This window comes from Staurois parvus, unplaced genomic scaffold, assembly GCF_062004578.1.
Source record: "Staurois parvus isolate SC_StPar_1 unplaced genomic scaffold, SC_StPar_1.0 ptg000389l, whole genome shotgun sequence".
NCBI lineage: Eukaryota > Metazoa > Chordata > Amphibia > Anura > Ranidae > Staurois > Staurois parvus.
The window spans coordinates 4,052,510-4,076,140 of NW_028318185.1; the positions used below are offsets into that span (position 1 = coordinate 4,052,510).

At 43.4% G+C, this 23,631-nt stretch overlaps 1 protein-coding gene across 2 annotated transcripts in view; it reads right to left on the reverse strand.

The window, feature by feature from the left end:
* The window catches only part of NDRG1 (N-myc downstream regulated 1), a 94,386-nt gene that overhangs the window by 33,417 nt on the left and 37,338 nt on the right, over positions 1-23,631 (reverse strand). The window contains exon 3 of one of the 2 annotated variants that reach the window (XM_089685948.1): positions 22,021-22,056. In XM_089685948.1, the coding sequence (XP_089542074.1) occupies positions 22,021-22,056 (36 nt within the window). Of the gene's footprint in view, positions 1-8,687; positions 8,787-22,020; positions 22,057-23,631 lie in introns of those variants that run through there. The other variant, XM_089685949.1, reaches the window with a different exon arrangement.

Below are 23,631 nucleotides of genomic sequence, written 5' to 3' on the forward strand. Positions count from 1 at the left end.
TCCTTGGTATGGATTCTGCTATGGCCCATGGTATGGACCCTGGTGTGGTCCTTGGTATGGACCCTGGTGTGATCCTTAGTATGGATTCTGCTATGGTCCATGGTATGGACCCTGGTGTGGTTCTTGGTATGGACCCTGAGGTGACCCTTGGTATGGACCCTGATATGGGTCTTGATATGGATCCTGATATGGTCATTGGTATGGTCCCTGGTGTGGTCCTTGGTATGGTGCCTGGTATGGTTCTTTATATGGACCCTGATATGGTTCTTTGTATGGTCTCTGGTGTGGTCCTTGGTATGGTCCCTGGTGTGGTACTTGGTATGGTCCCTGGTGTGGTCGTTGGGACGGTCCTTGGTGTGGTACTCACTACTGCAGTCCTCTCCTAGAAATGCTGTTTGCCTGGCTTTATATTGACAACCTTCCTGCAGTACCTTCTATGTGACTGGCCTGGAACATGTATACATATAAGAAGTTCTTATTTTCCCCTCTAAGGCCTTGTTCACATTGACGGTGGAATTTACTGGCCCACTAAAAAGTGATCCGTGGCAAATCGCCTTTCCATGGCAGTTGAGCAGTGGTCTGTGGGTGTCCTGGAGGCAATACTGCCTCCTGATTGGCAGTTTTTTTTTACAATCTTAATGGGAGTTTTTCATGGCAATACGGCACTACAAACACAGGCCAGGTGGCCGGCACACAAATATGGCAAAGGTCCTATTGACTTCAATGAGTGAGTTTGGCAAGTGACGCCACCTGCCCAATGCGACAAACCACAAAGTGAAGCATCATAGCCCTGGCAATCTGTACAGACTAGAGTGTCTGCCATTTTGTTTTTTGGGTTAGATAGTTGAAGGAGAAGGGGTGGTAAAATTGTGGCCAGCCACCTGCTTTCACTGCGTATTTGCTGCCCTTGTGCACTAACCTTGCCTGCTTGCACCAGGGCTGTGGCATCTTGACAGGAGTACTAAGGCAAGGAGCTGTGATGTTTTTGGAAAGCTATGTACAGTACCCTGCAGGCACCTCCCACCAGCCATGGTATGCCAGGATTGCTTAGAGAAGCAAAGAGATCCAGTGATGATGTCACTGGATCTAAAATAAGATATGTAATGAAGATGGTAAGATTTTAAAATATCACAACCATTTTGATGGGGGGGAAGGAAAATTTTAGCAGATTAAAGTCAACTGTATATAATGAATATGAGCGTCACCAATGTATGAATCTATCATTTGGATACAGGGGCGGACTGACAACTCATGGGGCCCCCGGGCAATAGGGGATCATGGGGCCCCTGTGTCCTTGCCCAAACTAAAAAAAAGCCTATGAAAAAGGTACCAGGGGCATCTCATGGGGCCCCCTACTGACCCCGGGCCCTCGGGCAGTGCCTGAGTTTCCAAATGGTCAGTCCGCCCCTGTTGGATATTTCTTAAGTCCTTGTACAGAATGGAGTGTAATCCTGGAATTGCAATGTGATTGTGTCCTGCGGTTTGATTTCATGTCACACAGTACTTAGCGGAGTGCCTGAAGCCCCCCTGGCCAGCCCCAGTGAATGACTTGTATAATTACAGGAAGATCCGTTCCTTGTGGGTCATGTCGTCTAGTTATGAGGTTGTCCCTGATAAAGAGTGCTTTGATTCCATGAATCCTCCCGGGAGATAAAACAAGGCAGGAAAATGCTTTGTACTGGAGTTCCTATGGTAATATGGATTAAATGTCACCAGAGTGAAGAGCCACTAAACATCTGCAAGTTCCAGGCTGCAAATTCGGAAGTGAGAACTACTGAGTACAACAGTATGTAACTCGGCAGCAACTGGTGAGCTCTTCCTTGGTAATGTGGACTTATCATCCGTTATACGTGTATACATGCTAAGCTATGTCTCCTACAAATCACAGTACAACCTCTGACAATGCCTTCATCTGCTTTTCTCTCCAGACGGATTGGGCCATCTTTATTCAGGCATCATCGAATCCTCATCTACTTCCTAGACTGAGATTTTGACTCAGAAATGACACAGTCATGTAAATCCTGGTTCTAGGCTGTGTACACAAATGTCTGACACAGATCAGCCTCTGCTGAAGCCTTTTGCCTTTGCTACAAAGTTACAATGTTGCAATCTGATCACTGGAGGCAGGAGATTGAAGGAATGCTTCCTTCTGCCTGCAGCTACAAAGTTACAGTGTTGAAATCTTATCACTGGATGGAGGAGACTGACAAAATGCTTCCTCCTGCCTGCAGCTACAAAGCTACAGTGTTGCAATCTGATCACTGGAGGAAGGAGACTGACAAAATGCTTCCTCCTGCCTGCAGCCACAAAGCTACAGTGTTGCAATCTGATCACTGGAGGGATGAGACTGAGGAAATGCTTCCTCCTGCCTGCAGCTATAAAATTGCAATCTGATCACTGGAGGGAGGAGATTGAGGGAATGCTTCCTTCTGCCTGCAGCTACAAAATTGCAGTTTTGTAATCTGATCACTGGAGTGAGGAGACTGAGGAAATTATCCCTCCTGCCTGCAGCAACAAATTACAATGTTGCACTATGATCACTGGAGGGAGAAGACTAAGGAAATGCTTCCTCCTGCCTGCAGCTACAAAGTTGCAATCTGATCACTAGGGGGGGGAGACGACTGTGGACATGCTTCCTCCCGCATGCAGCTATACAGTCACAATGTTGCACTCTGATCACAGGAGGGAGGAGACTGAGGAAATGCTTCCTCCTGCCTGCAGCTACAAGTTACATTGTTGCACTCTGATCACTGGAGGGAGGAGACTGAGGAAATGCTACTTCCTGCCTGCAGTTAAAAAGATAAAGTGTTGCAATCTGATCACTGGATGGAGGAGACTAAGGAAATGCTTCCTCCTGCCTGCAGCTACAAAGTTACAATGTTGCACTCTGATCACTGGATGGAGGAGACTAAGGAAATGCTTCCTCCTGCCTGCAGCTACAAAGTTACAATGTTGCAATATGATCACTGGGGGGGGGAGAAGACTTAGAAAATGCTTCCTCCTGCCTGCAGCAGACTGATGATATCATCTCAATGTAGGCAAAGTCACTGGACTGGATCTTTGGGGCTGCTATTTAATGATGAAAGGTGGGGCTTTGGGCTCCATTCACATATAGGCGTTTTGAATCGTGGGCTGAATTGCTGTGATTCTGCCTGCAGTTTCAAAACTCCCTGTTAAAATGTCAAATTGTACATTAGCTTGTTCAAGTGCCATTCATTTCAATGGTACCTAAAAACACGGTGTGATTGTCGCACAACAAATCACGCTGCAATCCCGCAAACCAAATCACGAGACGCGTTTCACTTCTGGAACTTCCTTTTGGTGAAAAGTGTTGCACTATTTGGTCTGTGCGATTTGTCACACGACGATCGTGGAAGAATAGCACCACATTTTTAGGTGACATTGAAATGAATGGCACCTGAACACGCTGATGCGCGCTTTGACATTTTAATAGCGTGCTTTTAAATGGCGGGCAGCATGGCGACAATTCCAAACGTCTATATATGGACGGAGCATGAATAAAAAGATCGCTGTCTGCGGTCCTGATGTCTGACACTTCTCCCTCCTTTGGCTGGCATGATAGTTCTGGCTGACCAAGTCATGGCATTGTCTATATCCTCCCATCACAGGTTTACTTTAACCACTCGCCCACCGGAGGATCCCCCCCCCCCCTTCCTGACCAGGCCATTTATTTGCGTTACAGCGCTGCGTTACTTTAACTGACAATTGCGCGGTCATACAACGCTGCACCCAAATTAAATTTATGCCCCTTTTCCCCAAAAATAGAGCTTTCTTTCAGTGGTATGTGATCGCCCGTGTGATTTTTATTTTTTGTGTTATAAACAAAAAAAGACCGACAATTTTGAGAAAAAAAACAATATTTTTGACTTTTTTGCTATTAAAAATGTCCAGTAAAAAAAATTTTAAAAAATCTAATTTCATCATAAATTTTGGCCAAAATGTATTCTTTTCCATGTCTTTGCTAAAAATAAATCCCAATATGTGTAAATGAATTGGTTTACGTGAAGTTATAGCGTCTAGAAATGGCGGTATATATACTGTACCCTACCCGTAAATTCTAAATCACACACGTGATTTTGCACACCCCTGCCACCCTGTAGCAGTTTTTATTGAAATGTGATGAGAGATACATTGTATCGATTTAGATTTGTCCAACCCAAATCATACAGAATTGTATGAATCCTGATTGGTTGAATTATGAGTGACAAAATTTTGCTCAGGCCATACAATGCATCTGGATGAATAGATTCAGGAGAATAAAAAACTGATTCCATCCACTGTGGATATAATCCATAGAAATTTGGGAATTTATAGCCGCCTTGTGTGTTTAAATGAAGAGACGTCTACTGTGATATTTTATTCAATGAAGAACTGTCTCTCTTACCTGACCTAGAATCACATTATCAATTAACGTACCTCAGTGCAGGGGCGGACTGACAACTCATGGGGCCCCGGGCAATAGGGGATCATGGGGCCCCTGTGTCCTTGCCCAAACTCAAAAAAGCCTATGAAGAAGGTACCAGGGGCGTCTCATGGGGCCCCCTACTGACCCCGGGCCCTCGGGCAGTGCCCGAGTTTCCAAATGGTCAGTCCGCCCCTGCCTCAGTGTAATTTCTCCACATCTACCATTCTCAAAAATGTTCTCTAATGTCAATGATTCCATGTTCTGGTCTATCATGAATCTACGCACGATATTGACCAGGGGCGGACTGACCATTTGGAAACTCGGGCACTGCCCGAGGGCCCGGGGTCAGTAGGGGGCCCCATGAGATGCCCCTGGTACCTTTTTCATAGGCTTTTTTGAGTTTGGGCAAGGACACAGGGGCCCCATGATCCCCTATTGCCCGGGGGCCCCATGAGTTGTCAGTCCGCCCCTGATATTGACAATAGGTTCTTATGACCATAGTTACTCAAAACCTCTTTATTTTTTGTCTTTCTAGATTCACATCTTCCTCTTAGTCCTCTAAATTGTTGTTTGGGGTCTGCCCCCTCATTCTTTTGTGTTCAGCTTCCATGCCAAGTTTTCTTTTTTCTTTCTTTTTGTCTGAATTACTCTCGTTATCAGGCTAGATGTTTCTAGCAAACTGTTGTATCGATACAACCCATGCTTTTGTGTATGTTTATGTTTTTCAATCCTCAATAAATCTTTATTGGAAAAAAAAGAAAAACTGTCTCTCTTGTCATTGGAAATGTCTTTCTCCTCCAGTCCTGATCATGTGATCTATGCCTTGACACTGGTCATGTGATCTCTACCCAAGAGCTCTGGAGGGCTGATTTTCAGGAGACGGGACTGGAGGGCAGAGGGATTCTTGAATTCTCAGGAAGAAGATTCATCCAATCAAATTTTAATGTTTTTATACTAGAATACATAATATTGAAGCTGTTTCCTTTTATATAAATCTCTGCTATTGATACCTTTCAAGTGTAATGACCTTTACCGACCATCTGATGAGTTGATTACTTCTCAGTGGTCTTTTCCTCTGCATATGCAGAATGGCGCAGGGAAGCAGCGATGGGAAAAAACTACGTTTTCTGCTATACTGGTTCCTGTGATCCTTCTCTCATGTCCATACATGGGATGGATCAGGGGCGGACTGACCATTTGGAAACTCAGGCACTGCCCGAGGGCCTGGGGTTAGTAGGGGGCCCCATGAGACGCCCCTGGTACCTTTTTCATAGGCTTTTTTGAGTTTGGGCAAGGACACAGGGGCCCCATGATCCCCTATTGCCTGGGGCCCCATGAGTTTTCAGTCCGCCCCTGGGATGGATGTGTGAAACAGATTGGTGGGGAAACCAGCATGCCAAAACAGGCAGCCATGTCTTGCTACCGCTTCTCTGCAACACTTTGTATATGGGGAAGGAGAGGGAAAATACTTTTGATAGCAGACATGCTAGTGCCATTGGGAAATATAATGGTGGCACTCGGGGGATCCTCCTCTCGTATTCATCCCCGGCTCTTGCATGTGACATTATATACATGCCTGGGACGGATGTTAGAGATGGATTGGTGGGCAACAGCTTAAACAGGTGGCATTCTGGTGCCACCGGGGAAACATAATGGTGGCACTGGTGTGAAATGTTGGTGACATTGGGGTGCCATATTGGTGGCACCGGGTGGACATTATGTTTACAGATAGCCTAATGAAGGAGTACTACAATGGGCAGCAGTATAATGAAGGCACTATAATGAGGGGCTCATTAACCGTCAGTCTAAGAGGGGGTGTAATTGGGGCTTCTCATTGACTATCAATGTAAGGAAGGATGCTACTGGGGCTCCTCACTGACCACTAATTTAGGAGGGGATGTCACTGGGGATCTCCACTGATCACCAACGTAGGAGGGGACGTTACTGGGGCCCCCCACTGACCACCAATGTAAAAGGGGATGTTACTGGGGCTCGTCACTGACCATCAGTTTAGGAGGGGATGTTACTGGGGCTTCCCACTGACCACCAATGTAGGGGGGGTGTTACTGCCCCCCCCCCCACTAACCACCAATGTGAGAAGGGATATTAATGGGGCTCCTCAATGACCACCAATGTAAGAGGGGATATTAATGGGGCTACTCAATGACCACCAATGTAAGAGGGGATATTGATGGGGCTACTCAATGACCACCAATGTAAGAGGGGATGGAACTAAGGGCTCCCCACTGACTACCAATGTAGGAAGGGATGTTACTGGGGTCCCCCACTAACCACCAATGTAAAAGGGGATGTTATTGGGGCTCCCTGCTGACTACCAATGTAAGAGGGGCTGTTACTGGGGCTCCCCAATGACCATTAATGTAAGAGGAGATGCTACTTGGGCTCCCCTCTGAAGTCACCCTAGAGTTGATTTACTGTACGAAATCTAGTTCAGCAGTGCATGGTAATCAATCAGCTTCTTCAATTAAGCTTTAACAAAAAAAAGCTGATTGGTTTCTAGGCAGAGCTACGGCACATTTTGTACTCTCCAGTTTTAGTAAATCAACCTCTTTGTGTATACAGAACAAGACATAAAGGGAAATCCATCAACTGTTCCCTACTCTATCTAATACTAAAATTTAAAAGAGTTTGGCTTTAGATACACTTCGACACAACACAATGTCCTGGAGATAAGAGTGTATCTATTGCCATAGCAATCCATGCAACTGCTATGGAGCCAAGCAGTACTGGGGGCCCAGCAATGTCTGCCTACATATTATTGTGTGCAGGTAGCAATAGCAATTGGCAAATACATTTGGATACATTACATTTATATAGACTTTGGAAGCCTCTACAAAAATGCTATGGACACTCTAAAGAGATTTCCTTGTGGATGGAAAGTAAAAAATCACGGGGTCCCTTAATAGCCTTTCTCTGGGGCCCCACAAAGCAGAATTACACCCCTCCCTTGGGGTATGGCTACGTATTGAGGGCCATCAAGGAATGACATGACATTGAGGAAGCAAAACACAAATTGTGTATTCTCCTACAATAAGAAAAACAAGGTCATAAACAATATACAGCATTGATCATACCCACACTAGGCAAACCTAAGTGAAGACATACTAGATGATAGCAGGCCTTCAAAGTACCTGAGAATCTGAAATGTAACAGCAACCGATGGAAATCTACAAACATCCAACTAAAAGTACAACAGAATAGTCCATAGACACCTCCGGTGTACAAAGAAGAGGCAATGGAAACAGCCAGTTGGGTACTTATATATCTTGTTTGGAGTACAGATATTGCTATTCCTTGTACCACAAAACATTCATCTATAACATGTATCTTAGATTTTGGTTCTCAGGGACTTGGGGGTGCTCTGGGCACATCTGTGCACTACGCCTCCTCTCTTCCCAACAGCCTTCACACATTTCTGGAGCAAAGTAAAGAGACCAATGTGACCAATGTGATTGACTGTATAGGTACACTGTGTGCACTGGGTGGCCCAGCCTGGCACTTTTCTTTAGGAATCTTTAAGAGAAAGATATGTCTGAGTTGATCTGTATAACCCATCTCTATCTATCTATCTATCTATCTATCTATCTATCTATCTATCTATCTATCGGCATCTCCATCTATCCTTCTACCCATATCTATTTATCTATCTATCTATCTATCTATCTATCTATCTATCTATCTATCTATCCCTCAATCCATATATTCATCCCTATACCCATATCTATCTATCTATCTATCTATCTATCTATCTATCTATCTATCTATCTATCTATCTATCTGTCTGTCTATCGGCACATCTCCATCTGTCCTTCTACCCATATCTATCTATCTATCTATCTATCTATCTATCTATCTATCTATCTATCTATCCATCTATATATCCTTCTATCCATAGCTAACTATTCATCCATCCATCCACCCCTCAGTCCATATCCATCTATATCTGTCCCTGTACCCATAACTGCCTATTGCTCTATCCACATCTATCCATTTATCTACAACATACTGTAAATCCACCCCTGTACATCTATCTATCTATCTATCTACATCCATCCATCTTTCAATCCATAGACCATCTATATCCATACATTTCTACCCATATCTACCTGTCAATCTATGTGTCTATCAATCCTTTCATATCTATCTATCTATCTATCTATCTATCTATCTATCTATCTCCATCTATCCATCCATACATTTCCAGCTCCCGGAAAGTAGCACGCTACTTCTTTGTACTTACATCGATGGTTTGGAAGAAGACACACTCATCCATGTCCAGAACCATGATGAGAATAGCGGGATAGTGTGATCACACTGGTGACTGACTGGTGGTTGCACAGTTCAGAATGAGCTTTCCATGTAACAAGCTTATATAGATCACATGCCACTCCGCCTAAGCACGCTAACTCCCAGCATGCATTGCCAACCGAACAAGCTAAGTTGGGATGAGGATCTTCTTAAACGGGATCTGTGTCAAAGGTTCATGATATGACAAATGCTCTTCCAATCCAGCTCAGACAACAAAAAACAAGGTCAAGGCAAGAAAAAGATTGGGGGGACCACACAGTCTGGCCGCTCGCCAGCGATATAAATCCCTTTCCATGGCCTCTTAAGAAGTGCAAGGCTGCGGATGTAAGCCAGGCATCTCAGGGCTGCCCCAAGGATGCAAACAACAACTCAAAATCTGCCGCGATAAAGCTGCTTACACCTGTCACTGTCAGAGCGAGGCCGCGGCTTAATGTATGTCAAACTACGTCACCCAATCCATAGCGGAGACAACAACAACATCATATTTCTAGAAGTAGAATGGGATCCATGATAGAGCAAAGAATATGTCATATCGCCCTAACAAGTCCTATTCCTTATACAGGTTCTATTGGTAAATCTGGAAAGGCGGAAAATCCACTCCAAGAGGGAGCATGTATCACCTTGCATGCCAAATGTTATATAAAATCTAAAGTAGATGTAAACCCAATCAACTAATTCTAACTTATTAAATTGGACACAGGATACAAGAGCAGCGCTAACATGAGACCACACCTGTGATAAAATGAGATAATCCAAATCAGGGTTCTCAGGTTTTTTAGCACGGGTGTCAAACTGGCGGCCCTCCAGCTGTTGCCAAAGTCCCATGAGGCATTGCAAGATTGACCGTTACAAGCATGACTCCCAAAGGCAGAGGCATGATGGGACTTGTAGTATTGCAACAGCTGGAGGGCTGCTAGTTTGACACCCTTGCTCTCTTGCATCCTCCAACCACTTAGTCCAATACAAACCGATAGATAGAGCCGGCAACTCCAAAATCCATGTGACGATCTTTATTGAATAAATGTAATTTATTTGCATTTATGCTGTGAACAAGGCTGTGTGTCGAAACGCGTCAGTCGCTTTTATGTCACTCCTGAATATTCAATAAAGATCACGACATGGATTGTGGAGTTGCTGGCTCTTTCTATCAGTTTGTATCTTATTAAATTGTTATTAATCCCTCCATGTATACCTTACATCATTATTATTATTATTATACAGCATTTATATAGCGCCAGAATGTTTGCTCAGCGTTGTACATTATAGTGGGGGACAGAACATGTGACAATACAGTAACAAAACAATACACGAGGGGTTTGAGGGCCCTGCTCTTTTGAGCTTACAATCTAGGAGGGAAGGGAAGGTGGCACAGGAGGAGATGGCTATGGGGGATGGAGTGGTAGGAGGAGTGGAGGAGATCGGCTGTTAAGTGAGGGTGAGGTAGGCTTCCCTGAAGAGATGGGTTTTCAGGGTGCGCCTAAAGGTGAGGAGGTTAGGTGACAGTCTGATGGATTGGGGTAGTGAGTTCCAGAGGATGGGGGAAGTCCTGGAGAAGTCCTGCAGTCGAGCGTGGGAGGAGGAGACCAGGGAGCTAGAAAGTAGGAGGTCTTGTGAGGAGTGAAGAGTACGGGTTGGGTGATATTTGGGTATCAGGTCTTTGAGGTAGTTTGGGGATTATTGTTTCCTTGGCAGCATAATGAGCCTTTGAAAGTTTGGTGTGTTTAATTTCCACCTATAGGGTGGCTCCATTGCCTTGCAGGGTCTCCCTGGAAGACCCAAGTAGCCATCCTGACTCCTGGCCAGGGAGGGACCCCTGCACATTATTGACAGCACTCTAGTGCTGTGCTCAGGAGATGTATGCCTATTGCAGGCAGTGCTTTGGCGCTGTATTGAGGGGATTCACATGTATTATATGCAGTGATCTGGTGGTGTGCTTGGGGGAGGCTTGTCTACAGGATTTTCTACTCCCCCCAAGCCTATTCTGACATTTCTCTCCTACATACACTTCTCTCAGCATTTTTTATAATACATATTATAAAAATGTAGAATATATATATATTCTAAATTTATTAATTTATAATTTACAATATATATATATATATATATATATATATATATATATATATATATATATATATATATATATATATATATATATATATATATATATATATATATATATATATATATATATATATATATATATATATATATATATATATATATATGGCAGCACAGTGGCTAAGTGGTTAGCACTTTCGCCCGGCAGTACTAGGGTCGTTGGTTCAAATCCCAGCCATGACACCTCCTGCCTGGAGTTTGCATGTTCTCCCTGTGCCTGCATGGGTTTCCTCTGGGTACTCCAGTTTCCTCCCACACTCCAAAGACATGCTGGTAGGTTAATTGGATCCTGTCTAAATTGACCCTAGTATATGAATGTGAGTTAGGGACCTTAGATTGTACGCCCCTTTAGGGACTGATGTGAATGTACAATATATATGTAAAGCCCTGCGTAAATTGACGGCGCTATATAAGTACCTGAAATAAATAAATTATATATATTTATTTTAAAGCAAAGGCCCTAGAGAATAAAATGGTGGCTGTTGCAATTTTTTTATGTCACACATTATTTATGCAGCAGTTTTTCAAACGCAAAATGCACTTTAATGCACAAACACACAATAAAATACCCAAATGTTTGGTGAAATGTTAAAGATGATATTACACCGAGTAAACAGATACCAAACATGGTACGCTTTAAAAATATGTATGCTTGTGGATTGGCAACAAATAGTGGAACCTACAAATCTCTATAGGCGACACTTTAAATGCCTTTACAGGTTACCAGTTTAGAGTTACACAGGAGGTCTGGTGTTAGATTTACTGCTCTTGCTCTGACATTCACAACGTAACCTCACCTGTGTGGTGCGAACACCATTTACGTATGCATGCAGGGCCAACACGTGTGTTCACCTTTGCATGCAAACACTGTGGGACGGGGAGCTAAAAAAGAAATTATTTATTTTATTTGAATTTTTTTTCACTGTAGCTTTTTTACATCATGTTTATTGCTATCACACGGGACGGGCAACATCCCTTGTGATAGCATGGGCCATGACAGGAGTCTATGAGACTCCATATCTCTCCTCTGGCCTCCAATGCATCAGATCCAACCAAGATTGTTTAATCTGATGCTTGTACAAGTTGGCAATGACTTATTTACCAAAACAAAAAATCAGACCAAAACTGGAAGTGGTGCAATACCAGGGACAGACTGACCATTTGGAAACTCGGGCACTGCCCGAGGGCCCCGGGCCAGTAGGGGGCCCCATGAGATGCCCCTGGTACTTTTTTCATAGGCTTTTTTGAGTTTGGGCAAGGACACAGGGGCCCATGATCCCCTATTGCCCGGGGGCCCCATGAGTTGTCAGTCTCCCCCTGTGCAATACTCATCGCTTCCAGTTTCTTAGACCATAGAGATGGTCAGGGGCATTCCGGTGGGATGGGTGAGCCCGTAAAAGCCACGGAAGGGAGCAGGAGAGGTCCTTTCTGCTGCCTGTAAAAGCGATCCAGCGGCTAATTAGCCCCTAGGATCACTTTTATATTAATCAGCACCACCGGCTGGAAAAAAAGATACCAGAATGATACTTAGATACACAGAATATAACTGGATACTACCATTTATAAGTAAAGTTGATCCAGTTGATCCAACAATTTAATAAAGATTTACACTCACAAAAAGGGTGTCTTCACCGACACCAGTATAACAGCATAAAACAGCAAATGGTATAACAGTCTCCTGCTCCCCGCACACTCACTACAGCGCTCGTGACTCAATCCTCTCCACAGACGTCAGCATCCAGCAAGCCAAGCCCTACTAGTTTCGTCATGAATGACGTCTTCATTAAATATTATTAAATAATTTAATAATATTTAATTATTATTTAATTATTTAAATTACTTATGCACTAAAAAATAGTTTTGCACATAATTTTGATATTTTTTTATATTAATTGAGAATAGATATATATATTTTTTGCACTAATGTTTCTACACTAAATTAGGAATAGTTTGTGGTTTTAGCGCATTCCTTCATTTAAGTTAAAAAATGTATACACCCGACGATTCAACATGACCGCTGCTTAGTGCAAAATACTCTGTCATGGAAATTTTGTATTATTGGTCGAACTTTAAATGTGTCATATATTCGTGTTATTCATATGTCTCTCGTGTGGCTTAATTAAAGCTCTGAAGGCTGCAATTGGGCCATGCGCATGTACAATGTATGTATTACAGTACTCAGCTTGGTAATGGATGAGATGGCAGATCTGCGCTTATAGACCGGCGTGTATACCACCACGGCATTCCATGCGAATGCTGCTGTCAGTAGACCGTGGGCCTGTATCCACATATCAGCAGCATGGTACCACGTGGGCTTCATAACGCAATGCGCAAGCGGTGTGAACTCCGTGTGTAGGCTTATGCATATCTTACAACCCATTACCAACTTGAAACTGTATCTGGGATGGATGTGTTTTAATAAAGATCGTATCGGGCCCATCCAGGTACAGACTGATATTTTTAGGGAGTGCTTGTGCAGAGAATTTTACATACCAATAGAAGCTAGTAGGACAGGAAATATGACCTCAGATGGCTCATAGGGGGGAAGGGGAGGAAGTCTGCTGACCTCAGAAGACTCATGGGGGAGGACCAGTGATAGATAATAGCAAAGGCTATGCTCCAATTGGAATGTATATCCTCTGTATAGGCAATCCCCATTGTATTGTTTGGTGGGAGGGATTGACTTTATTCATGTGGGGGGCATGTGTGTATTCTTAATAAAAACAGAGAGCTGAGCCTAAAATCAGCCCTTATGTGAGTTGCAACCAGCCTTAGAGTGTCGTGTGATCATTCCAGGGTAACGGAGCTCCATCACCCACAAATTCAACAGAACCAAAGTATTTGGATGGGCAGGAATCGTGTAGTTTGGCTGCAGTCGTGGTAAGCGAGATTCGCACAGCTTTATGGGGGATTTCTGCGCATCCAACTGCGAGTACTCACGGTAAGGAGAAATTCGTTAAAGCGAATTTCCAAGACAACTCAGATCCTGAGTTTCTCTAAATAAATGCCTGCACAGAGTCTAATGGAGGCCATGTACACTTTGACATATTATCGATTTCTTTTCCGATTGATATCTTCTGATAAAGTAATCGATTTATAGCCGACAACCCATTCGATCGATATGTCACACACAGGTAGTAAAGCAGCATCAAAAACTGTGTTTAAAATGCCCAGTGTGTATACGGCCTATATCGGACACAAGGGACTGTGGTGGATCAATATACTAGGGTGACACTTGTAGGAGAAAAACTGAATTACTCAGCAGCCAGTCCAAGTTTCCTGTTTACGTCTCAGTTTAATTTTTCATTTCTGATTGGAGCTTACTTTTCATTTGTGCCCTTTATCCTTCATTTACAGTTCGAGATACCTGCAGATGAAGCTCAAACGCCAACCATAGAGACAGATGGCTTCTCATAACGAGCCAACGTCAGTGTTATTAAGGAAACAGGCTCTTTAAACACCGATTTGCATTAAAACACCATCTCAGGGGAAGGGGAGGGATAGAGACTTCGTCTCGTTGGGTAATCTGATGGAGGGATGAAGGCTCCTGCCATCTGTCCAGACACCGTGACCTTTATCTAGTAAAGCGTTGTTCCAACCAAATCGCCAGCTGCGTGTGTATACGAAAGAAGAACAACACTTTCAAATGTCACCGGGACCTTTCCACGTCCATGGTTAATGAGCTGAGATGGCCTTTTCAGCTAAGCATGTATTGTGCATCCAGACACAAAGTGGAAAAAATGAAGTCTTCTCTCACATCCTGGTTTTGGTGGTATTAGGACATTTATAGCATTTAAAAGCTCAATGCACAGAAAGCTCATATTTCAGTTTTGAATGCATACTCATTGATTTCCATGGCTGGCAGAGATAGGAAGAGCGGCAGAGCAGAGTTGGGCTGAGGGGAAGGCAGAAGAGGTGGCCTTGAGTGCTTCAGTAGAAGGGGTGGTGGGCAAAAAAGGACAAGAACTGCAATACATGCTGCTGCCTCAATGGTGGTGGGCGTACTTTGGCTTTTTCGCCTTGGATACTAAACTACCCTTTCCAAGTACTGGAATAGAACTTTCTTTCCACACTGGAGATCCTGAGACTCATATGGAGCTAATGGGTGGATCACCCCAGCAGTGTCCATCTATAACAAAAATTTTATTTGGGATGCACAAACAAAAGAAAAAACTACTAAGTACAGGATTTGTATATTCAAATCATGCATACGTGTGGAAACTTTTTTTTAAAAATGTGGACGCGTGTGTTTCCATTCTTAGGAGCTGTCCTGAATCAGGTAAATGTTTTCTTCCCAATGAACCAATTCGATGATTTTCACCACTTTGTTTACTCTGCCAGTTACGATGGTACAATGCAGTTTGTAGGCAGGGTCCCAGCATGCCTTCCAGGAGGCGGATATACCATTTGAAAGACTGAGCAGCTGCGCAAGGGTCCTCCAAGATTTACAGGTCAAATTTTGCTAGATGTGGGTTAGGTTCATTGCTCCTACTATCATATAGGCTTTGGTACTGCTCAATTCGTTCCAGCTGTTGTCCAATACACGGTTAATAAGTCTTTTTATTTGACCAGCGGTTGAACCCAAAAACTGGTCTTGCACAGAGGCCCTTTGGCAACTTTGTCCACCTCTGATGGAGCCCAATGATTCCTAATGAACTTAATGCAAGGCAAGCACAGGAACTCAGTGCATATGTCTCCTGAGTGCTTGAGATCAGGGGCGGACTGACAACTCATGGGGCCCCCAGGCAATAGGGTATCATGGGGCCCTGTGTCCTTGCCCACACTCATAAAAAGCCTATAAAATGTACCAGGGGCATTTTATGGGGCCCCCTACTGACCCCAGGCCCTCAGGCAGTGCCCGAGTGCTCGAATGGTCAGTCCGCCCCTGCTTGAGATATATAATAAAGGTTGTTTAATTCTCCAGCATCTACCAAAAAGTGAAATATCAGTTTTGGTTGGAATGACTCTTTAATGTCAAAAGTGTGGCCAGCATAAATAGCTAAGTTCTGGTTTTTCAAGGCCAGCGCAGCTTTTAGCGGGGTCAGATCATCACCTTAGAGTTTTCTTTTCCAACAATTCCGGCTTAAGAATCTCTTGGATTAGCAGGGTTATCAGACAAGTTCTTCCAAGTTCTTCAAGTGCATATGACTCGCTAATGCGTGAAAAGATGTGACTCCAATACACTTTGCCATAATGTTGAAACTTTGGAATAATGTCTTCTTCTGATTTTCACAGGAACTATTAAAAAAGTGAAAACCCCCCCTTTTACTCATACACAGAAGCCTGAAATTGTACTGTATGGCACTTAAGCAAGACTGCATTCAGATTTTGCAGAGGAACTTTCTGATTTTTGTCTCTGCTGAGGTTAGTAAATTGTTAATATTACAACGGAAACAGAGCAGAACAGCGTGCTCGGGGACTGAAACCAGAATTACGATAATGTGAACTTTTCTGTTTGTTTTTTATGACATCTCATCATTATGATTTGCATACCCACCAAGGACGGCTATGTTAAATTTTAACCTCCTGGACTCATAAACTGTCTCCAGATGCCTCTGACCCTCTGGAGGAAGATGATAACAAGTCGAAATAATAGAGTAAATTTGAAATGCAGAATCTCAGGATCTAAAAAATGGGGTAAGAAAGATGTATTGATGTCCTTCACTCACCAGAGATCTCCAGCTTCATTGTTCATCTCCTATCACCCACTTGTCTCCATGCGCTCCACTCTGCAGCTGGCCAGTTTATGGATATGAAGTAAATCCTCACAGGTTTCTATCAAATATTTTCAGTTGCAGAGTTTGGCTTTCGCTACCCATTAGCCCCCTGCATTCCACTTTACAGCTGGCCAGTTGTAGAGAAATCCCCATAGGCTTCTATAGAGTGAACAACCAATATATACTGTATATATTGTACACTCACCAACCACTTTATTAGGTACACCTGTTCAATTGCTTGGTAACACAAATTGCTAATCAGCCAATCACATGGCAGCAACTCAATGCATTTAGGCGTCTAGACGTGGTGAAGACGATTTGCTGAAGTTCAAACTGAGCATCAGTATTGGGAAGAAAGGGGATTTAAGTGACATTGAGTGTGTCATGTTTGTTGGTGTTAGACGGAATGGTCTGAGTATTTCAAAAACTGCTGATCTACTGGGATTTTCATGCACAACCATCTCTAGGGTGTACAGAGAATGCTCTAAAAAAGAGAAAACATCCAGTGAGTGGCAGTTGTGTGGACGAAAATGGCTTGTTGATGTCAGAGGTCAGAGGAGAATGGGCAGACTGGTTGCTGTGACATTCAGATGGTAGGATCAGAATTTTTAGTAAATAACATGAAAGCATGGATCCATCCTGCCTTGTATCAATGGTTCAGGCTACTGTTGGTGGTGTAATGATGTGGGGGAGATTTTCTTGGCACTAGCAAGGTGTACCTAATAAAGTGGCCAGTGAGTGTACATAAACACACAGCATTAGAGCGGTATGATTTGCTCTAGAGGTTGATTGGAGGAGGAAGGCAGACTGTGGACCAATCCTCATCTCATTTTATGCTGACTTGATGACTGAAACAAAAGTCTAAGACATAATTTGAATGGATGATCTCTAAACTGGAGTAAAGAAGGTGTAATGATGTCTACTACTGGGCAGAGATCTCCAGCTGTAGAGTTCATCTCTCATCACCCTTTTCCCTTCTGCACTCCATTTTCACTTTGCTGGTGGTCAATTGTCAAGAAATCCCTATAGGCTTCCATGGAGCTGACAACCAATCAATATATATTCTGTATATACCATGTACAGGTATATATACACAGTATCTCACAGAAGTGAGTACACCCCTCACATTTTTGTAAATATTTGATTCTATCTTTTCATGTGACAGCACTGAAGAAATGACACTTTGCTACAATGTGACGTAGTCAGTGTACAGCTTGTATAACAGTGTAAATTTGCTGTCCCCTCAAAATAACTCAACACACAGCCATTAATGTCTAAACCGCTGGCAACAAAAGTGAGTCCACCCCTAAGTGACAAGGTCCAAATTGGGCCCAAAGTGTCAATATTTTGTGTGGCCACCACTATTTTCCAGCACTGCCTTAACCCTCTTGGGAATGGAGTTCATCAGAGCTTCACAGGTTGGCACTGGAGTCCTCTTCCACTCCTCCATGTCGACATCACGGAGCTGGTGGATGTTAGAGACCTTGCGCTCCTCCACCTTCCATTTGAGGATGCCCCACAGATGCTTAATAGGGTTTAGGTCTGGAGACACGCTTGGCCAGTCCTTCACCTTTACCCTCAGCTTCTTTAGCAAGTCAGTGGTCATCTTGGAGGTGTGTTTGGGGTCATTATCATGTTGGAATACTGCCCTGCGGCTCAGTCTCCGAAGGGAGGGGATCATGCGCTGCTTCAGTATGTCACAGTACATGTTGGCATTCATGGTTCCCTCAATGAACTGTAGCTCCCCAGTGCCGGCAGCACTCATGCAGCCCCAGACCATGACACTCCCACCACCATACTTGACTGTAGGCAAGACACACTTGTCTTTGTACTCCTCACCTGGTTGCCGCCACACACGCTTGACACCATCTGAACCAAATCAGTTTATCTTGGTGTCATCAGACCACAGGACATGGTTCCAGTAATCCATGTCCTTAGTCTGCTTGTCTTCAGCAAACGGTTTGCAGGCTTTCTTGTGCATCATCTTTAGAAGAGGCTTCCTTCTGGGACGACAGCCATGCAGACCAATTTGATGCAGTGTGTGGCATATGGTCTGCGCACTGACAGGCTGACCCCCTACCCCTTCAACCTCTGCAGAAATGCTGGCAACACTCATACGTCTATTTCCCAAAGACCACCTCTGAATATGACGCTGTGCACATGCACTCGACTTCTTTGGTTATCTATGGTGAGGCCTTTTCTGAGTGGAACCTATCCTGTTAAACCGCTATATGGTCTTGGCCACTGGGCTGCAGCTCAGTTTCAGGGCCTTGGCAATCTTCTTATAGCCTAGGCCATCTTTATGTAGAGCAATAATTATTTTTTTCAGATCCTCAGAGAGTTCTTTGCCATGAGGTGCCATGTTGAACTTCCAGTGACCAGAAGGAGAGAGTGAGAGCGATAACACCAAATTTGTCATTTATTTGCCCCCTTGTTCCACTTTACAGCTGACCAGTTGTCGGGAACTCTCCATAGGATTCTGTAGAGTTGACAACCAACCCCAGCCAGCTGCAGAGGCAGCCCTGGGGAGTTAAGAGCACTGACTTTTGAACCTCACATTAGAAGGCCTCTCGGCTGCATGTAATGCACATCCTCATCCATACATCCCCCGATGTCAACATTATCCAAGAATGTTTTCATACTGGTGTCCACCTTAACCACTTGCCCTCCAGATGATTTACCCCCCTTCCTAACCAAGCCATGTTTCCAGTTACGTTGCTGCGTTATTTTAACTGACAATTGCACAGTCATGCAACACTGCACCCACATGTCCTTTTTTCCCACAAATAGAGCTTTATTTTGGTGGTATTTGAACGCCTGTGCGCTTATTATTTTTTGTGCTATAAACAAAAAAAGATCGACGATTTTGAGCAATTTTTTTTTAAAATCGTCATAAATTTCGGCCAAAATGTATTCTGGTACATGTCTTTGCTAAAAAAAAATCCCAATATGTGTAAATTAATTGGTTTACGTGAAAGTTATAGTGTTTACAAATGGTGGTATAGATACTGGAATTTTTTTTTTTCAACTAGTAATGGTGGCAATCAACGACTTATAGCAGGACTGCAGCATCCATTCTGACACTGGGGGGAATAACTTGGTGTCTGTGACATCTCAATGACACAAATACAGTGATCAGTGCTAATAAAAAGCACTGACACTGTACTAATGGCACAGGTGCAACCTGGCAGCGTCGGATGGCCCGAAACATGATATCCCAGAGGTGTTCTATTAGATTTAGGTCAGAAGAACGTGCGGGCCATTCAATGGTATCAATTCCTTCGTCCTCCAGGAAGTGCCTGCATACTCTCGTCACATGAGGCCAGGTATTGTCATGCACCAGGAGGAACCCAGGACCCACTGCACCAGCGTAGGGTATGACAACGGGTCCAAGGACTTCATCCTGATACCTAATGGAAGTCAGGGTGTCATTGTCTAGCCTGTAGAGGTCTGTGCGTCCCTCCATGGATATGCCTCCCCAGACCATCACTGACCCACCACCAAAACGGTCATGCTGAACGATGTTACAGACAGCATAACATTCTCCATGGCTTCTCCAGACCTTTTCACATCTGTCACATGTGCTCAGGGTGAATCTGCTATCATCTGTGAAAAGCACAGGGTGCCAGTGGTGGACCTGCCAATTCTGGGGTTCAATGGCAAATGGCAATCAAGCTCTATGGTGCCGGGCAGTGAGCACAGAGCCCACTAGAGGATGTTGGGCCCTCAGGCCACCCTCATGAAGCCTGTTTCTGATTGTTTGGTCAGAGACATTCACACCAGTGTCCTGCTGGAGGTAATTTTGTAGGGCTCTGGCAGTGCTCGTCCTGTTCCTCCTTGCACAAAGGAGCAGATACCAGTCCTGCTGATGGGTTAAGGACCTTCTACGGCCCTGTCCAGCTCTCCTAGAGTAACTGCCTGTCTCCTGGAATCTCCTCCATGCTCCTGAGACTGTGCTGGGAGACACAGCAAACTTTCTGGCAATGGCACGTATTGATGTGCCATCCTGGAGGAGTTGGACTGCATGTGCAACCTCTGTAGGGTCCAGGTATGGCCTCATGCTACCAGCAGTGACACTGACCCTAGCCAAATACAAAACTAGTGTAAAACAGTCAGAAAAGATCAGTAGGGAAAAAAATGTCAGTGGCCTCCACTTGTATAACCATTCCTATTTTGGGGGTCGTCTCATTGCTGCCCATCTACTGCACCTGTTGTTAATTTCAATAACACCAAAGCAGCTGAAACTGATTAACAATCCCCTCTGTGACTTAACTGACCAGATCAATATCCCAGGAGTTTCATTGACTTGATGCTATACTCTGATTATTTTTTTTTTACATTTGACCAGCGAATAACAACCTATATATCAGGAAAACATTTGTTTAAGTAATGAAGTTGGCATCCTCTAAATAAAGGCTAAGCCTCAGGGTCCCTTTCCATGGCATTTGTCTATATTTGTTTTTTCGACAGTCTAAGCAGATCTGTAAGTATAGGAGATTTGGAGCTTGCGGGACGTAACAGTGGATAAATGGATTAGCCTCTGTTCACTCAGTGGCACACTTAAACATGACCCAACCTATGTGCCACTGGGAAAAGGAGGGTACAGATATCACAGAACAGGGAGACCTGCTTTTGTAATCAGGGGAAGGCCAGGAGAGCAGGTATGGGATTTTGTGTATGGCGTGCTTGTGTCTTCATGTAATGCAGATGTAATGTGCTAGAGACACATCCCAAAATTTTACTGAATTTTGCTGAAGTCTTGAAGGGTTTATTCACCTAAATCTGAAAATAATTCAATTGTCATTGAAGGGTTACACCACCTAGCAAAGTTTTAGATTTCATAGTAACTTTATTGGCGAGATCCCTGCGCTTGAGTTCTTGGGTAGGGAAGAGTTGAGTTTCTTCTGATTTCACCATATTTCCTGTTTAGTTACAGTTTGCAACATTTTACCAAAATTTTTTTTGTTTACAAACGATTTTATTGTACATGAGTAGACTGTAAAACAACAGAACATTTTCAAGTGATACTTTCAGCAAAATTTACCAAAATTTTTAAAAACTTTAAAAATGTTCCCATGCAAAGTGCTTGTACTTTTTTTTAATTATTATTAATTTTAGTTTTTAATGCACTTTAAGAAGTTCACAGTGTGCAGTGAAAGCAGGGTATTAATTTTCAGTGCAGAATTTAATAGCATATCTAACAGACCATAAAGAAGCAAATAAGAGAAGTTCACATATACTTTAAGACAGGCCTGCATGAAAGATAGGCTCTCTCTCTATAATGAGGGCAACTGGTGTCTAAGGTAATGTATTATTTTATCACTTACATCATCTATTACAACTGTAATAATAAAACAGAGCTGATCTACTACATGTAAAATGATTACAAGAAGACAATTGAAGGTAGACAAAAAATTAATCTCTTACGTGAATTTCGTAATCTTGCGTTAACACAGTTATTCCCTAAAAAAACGAAAAAACAAAGGATATATGAGGACTCCATTGAACCGTTATTTGATGGACATTCCCTTCTATAACAATAAATACAAAAAGATATCCCGTAAAAAAAAGGTCAATGTGTGGGTTTAATTTTTTTTTGAGTAATATTTTATTTCTTTGTATAGTTCTTAAGGATATATGTACTGTACATAGGTCAACTAGGAAATCTGGGAAACGTAGGAGAGGAGATCAGCACCAGGGGTGGACTGACCATTTGGAAACTCGGGCACTGCCCGAGGGCCCAGGGTCAGTAGGGGGCCCCATGAGATGCCCCTGGTACCTTTTTCATAGGCTTTTTTGAGTTTGGGCAAGGACACAGGGGCCCCATAATCCCCTATTGCCCGGGGGCCCCATGAGTTGTCAGTCCACCCCTGATCAGCACTGACAAGTCTTGTCTATGGAAGGTGTATTGTAAAGGGCAGCACAGTGGCTAAATGGTTAGCACTTCCACCTAGCAGTACTAGGGTCGTTGGTTCGAATCTCAGCCACGGCACCACCAGCCTGGAGTTTGCATGTTCTCCCTGTGCCTGTGTGGGTTTCCTCTGAGTACTCTGGTTTCCTCCCACACTCCAAAAGACATGCTGGTAGGTGAGTTGGATCCTGTCTAAATTGTCCCTAGTATGTGTATGTATGAATGTAAGTTAGGGACCTTAGATTGTACACCCTTTAAAGGGGTTAGACTGATGTGAATGTACAATATATATATGTGTAAAGAGCTGCACAAATGCTATATAAGTACCTAAAATAAATAAAGGGTATATAAACCCAAAAACAATATATATTACATTGCAGCTTTTCAGCTCTTTGAGGTAGTGTAGTGATTTACTATTAAAACAGTGGTGGTTAACTCTCTTGATCAGGGGCGGACTGACAACTCATGGGGCCCCTGTCCTTGCCAAAACTCAAAAAAGCCTATGAAAAAGGTACCAGGGGCATCTCATGGGGCCACCTACTGACCCCGGGCCCTCGGGCAGTGCCCGAGTTTCCAAATGGTCAGTCCGCCCCTGCTCTTGATATAGGGGGCTGAAAGCTGGTTCTTAGCATTTCCAAAAGGTTGCATTTAAAACTAGGAGATGGTCATAGACCAAAGGCCTGCTAAAAGAGGTGGTCAGAGACTACAAATCATGCTATTGATATTTAAAGTCCAGCAAAAGTCGGCACATGGCAGGATCTAATAAAAATATGAAGGCTTTATGTAGGCATAGGGTTAATATCCATATAAATCAGACCCGCTGACATGTTTCAGCCTCGTGTCCTTAGTCATAGCTCTATGACTAGTCTATGATATAGCTATGACCAAAGCTGGCTGTAGATGGATAGAATTTCAAATGAAAATTCTTAGGAAAAATCTTTGGAAATTTTCTACTAAAATTATCAGAACAATAGTTTGTTGTTTGAAAGATTTCGTTTGCCTTTAACATTTGATTTTGGAACGAATGGACTTTACCGAATGAAAACCACATACACTATTAGAAATGTGTTTGTTTGAGAAAACATTTCCATTCTGCTCCTTCAAATATTCTTGTCACTTCGGTCAAA